Consider the following 3,303-nt stretch of genomic DNA (forward strand, 5'->3'; position numbering starts at 1 on the left):
GTGCCCCTGGCCACCACATAGACCCGCCCCTGACTAACATTAAAGGAATATTAATGGTTCAATACAAGTTAAGCTCAATTGACAACATTTGTAGCATAATGTTGATTACCACAATATATATATATATATATATATATATATATATATATATATATATATATATATATTGAGTTGTCCCTCCTTTTCTTCCAAAAAGCAATAATAGAGGTTACATTGAGGCACTAACAATGGAAGTGAATGGGGCCAATTTTTGAAAGCTTAAAGGCAGAAATGTGAAGCTCATAATTTTATAAAAGCACTTACATTAATTCTTCTGTTAAAATTAATGTATTATTTGAGCTGTAAAGTGCTTAAAAATAGTTATTTTTACAATAATTTTAGGGTTTGCTGTCATTACGTCATCAAATTGTAAAATTGACTTTAACTTTAAACAGAAAAGTTTAGTAAGAGATTTTATCACACTGAAATCATGTTTACACGCATATTGTTTAGGTCTTGTAGCTATACTTTTAAAACAGTGAGTATTTTAACGTTTACAGTTTGGCCCCATTCACTTCCATTGTAAGTGCCTCACTGGAACTCGATTTTTGCTGTTTTTTAATAAAAGAAGGGGCAAGTCAAAACGAATTATTGTAGTAATCAACATTATGCCACAAATGCTTCAGATTGAGTTTAACTTCAATTTAACTGCTTTATAAAAATGTATTGTTCATTGTTTGTTTATAGGCATAATGCAAAAACTAGAAATGGTGGTCACAACATCGTTTTATTTGACAGTAATAGTGGAGAGCATTGCAACTTATTCCATATCATTGAACATAAGTGTTTGTAAGCAGACCATTATTGGCGCATCAAAGTGTGCACTTGCGTTTATTTACAAACTTCAGTTGGTATAATAGGCTATTATGTAGCTATAGTGCGCATAAAATCAACAGACTAACTGCAAATACGTCTTAAACTTTTTACTTTTGTGCAGACTATCCATTGGTCCTACTTCCAGATTATATCACCTAGCTGACATACAGTTAAGTAACAGCCTATAGTAGCCTAACGTGTCGAACCAGCGTTTTATAATTAAGACTATTGCAAACTTTACGGAGCATAAATATGCACTAGTTGACCATTATTTCAGAGACGTTGGCATAGCGTCATGCGCGTGGCGCAGTGTGCGCACAGAATAGTTGTTTTCAATTAGTCAAAGCCACGCGTCCGGCGCGCGAAGCCTGAACGGGGGATTCATGCAGGGGGCGGGGTTTTCCTCTAGGAGCGTGCGACTCTGACGGGGGTGGAGGTGTGGCGCACGTGTAGAAAAGTGAGAGCAAGTTCCTTTGCCCCCAAATCAGCCGCTGAGCAGGTGACAACGACATTCAGCAAAAGCCTCTCACGATACGCTTCTTGCGAGCCACGCGAAAGGCACGAGAGCCGTACTTCACTCTGAAACCGAGCAGCCGCCGCTTTCCACCTCATTTATTTACCTTTTTATTCATTTGATGTGTTTTACGGAAATGGAGGCAATCCAAATGTCTCACGGTGCGTTTTATCAGCCGTTTTCGCAGAACCTTATGCCTTATCAGAAACAGGACAGGGAGCGCAGCTCTCCACGCGCTGACTCTAAAGTGCTGAAGAGACAGCTCTCCAGCAGCCCGGATCTGCTCAGGTGCAAGAGGAGGCTGAGCTTCAACGGACTCGGCTATTCCATCCCTCAGCATCAACCCATGGCTGTCGCCAGACGGAATGAACGCGAAAGGAACCGAGTAAAGCAAGTAAACATGGGCTTCCAGACTCTTCGCCAGCATGTGCCGAACGGAGCGGCCAACAAAAAGATGAGCAAAGTGGAGACGCTGCGGTCTGCGGTCGAGTACATCCGCGCGCTCCAGCAGCTTCTGGACGAGCATGACGCCGTGTCTGCTGTGTTTCAGTGCGGCGTCCCGTCTCCAACGGCCTCCAATGCGTACTCAGCGGGGCCAGAGTCTCCTCATTCAGCTTACTCCTCTGATGAGAGCAGCTACGAGCATCTCAGCTCTGAGGAGCAAGAGCTGCTCGACTTCACGACATGGTTTGACAGATATTAATCAGGTAAGAGCAGGTCTTCTAAATCACCAATTTCATCCAACACACCTTCTGCATGAATTCAAATAGGATTGTGATGTTTGCGCTGGACTCATAACTGGTTCTATTTTTCAGGTGCTTTGTGGACTGGTAAAGATGGGTGCTGAAGGAAAGCACATGCACATGACACATGATGATGCCTGCTGGAACCGAGATCAAGAACTGAACGCTGAATCAAACTCTGGACATTTTTCAGCAATATGCTCATGCACACAAATGCAACACTTGTTTGCAATGTTTGAACTACAGGGGACTTCAGGTGTGGGCATTAATCCACACAGAGGACATATGCTGACTTGTTTGATTGTCACCCCACACTGAATCAATGTGCTTTTATTGAAGTTAAAATTAAATGAACCTTCAAACTTTAGATTATGCCAACAAAACTAATTTTAAGTGTTACATCAGGTACAAATAGCACCTTAGGGTAATAACTGCAGGTTTCCACCTTGTTACAGTGCATAGGGTGTCTCATTATTCACAACATTGTTTGCTCTGTTTTTGCAATAATCTGTAAATGTGATTGAATGGGATATGAATGGTTACAATCCTTCCATTATGTAATAATAATGAGGAAAGCAGAGTTAGGGAATTGAGTGAGGAAAAATAGTTACAAGTCCCATATGCAGTGTCTGGTAGGGAATACACTAACGTTACACTAGGCAGCCCATAGGTAACCTGTATGTTGTAATATTTTGTGCTTGATGTGTGACAACCTTTGTACTGGATGAATAACTTTTCTATCAAAGTGGGCACTTGTGTGTTTTTATACAAACTTGTGTATATGCAATTTTTTATGAAGAGAAACCCTATTTTATGTAAAATAAATATTTTATTTATTCAAATACTTGCCTTGTGTATATCTTCATGTTTTATCTTCACTGTTAAAAAATGTATGTTACATTTCCGGTAAAATAATGGCAGCTGTGGTTGCCAGAAATTTGCTGTAAAAATACAGTGACCATGTTTTAGCCTTACAGGATGTTATTTTGATGCCCGTATATTTTACGGTTCATTTTCACTTTAATTATTAAATTTTATAAACTTGATTTTCTAACATTCTGGAACTATAAACGTCTGCTTTTCACTTTAAACTGTATTGCTAATCACAATAGTAATTACAAAAGGCCTCATGATGATTTAAAGTTCATCACCCTTCCAGGAGCAATAATTATTACACACGTAGAGACAGTA

The 3,303-nt window shown here is 39.7% G+C and overlaps 1 protein-coding gene across 1 annotated transcript; it reads left to right on the plus strand.

Annotated features, from left to right (window-relative positions):
- Window positions 1–1,356: 1,356 nt before the first annotated feature.
- On the plus strand, window positions 1,357–2,912 carry LOC127663140 (achaete-scute homolog 1b-like). Its single transcript, XM_052154620.1, has 2 exons — window positions 1,357–2,076; window positions 2,185–2,912. Exon 1 carries the CDS (start codon window positions 1,491–1,493, stop codon window positions 2,070–2,072), a length of 582 nt encoding a protein of 193 aa, XP_052010580.1. The 5' UTR covers window positions 1,357–1,490; the 3' UTR covers window positions 2,073–2,076; window positions 2,185–2,912.
- Window positions 2,913–3,303: the final 391 nt, after the last annotated feature.

The sequence above is a fragment of the Xyrauchen texanus genome, chromosome 2 (assembly GCF_025860055.1).
Source record: "Xyrauchen texanus isolate HMW12.3.18 chromosome 2, RBS_HiC_50CHRs, whole genome shotgun sequence".
Lineage (NCBI taxonomy): Eukaryota > Metazoa > Chordata > Actinopteri > Cypriniformes > Catostomidae > Xyrauchen > Xyrauchen texanus.

Coding starts and splice junctions, on each gene's coding strand:
- LOC127663140 (XM_052154620.1), top strand. CDS start 1,491: ATGTGTTTTACGGAAATGGAGGCAATCCAAATGTCTCACGGTGCGTTT.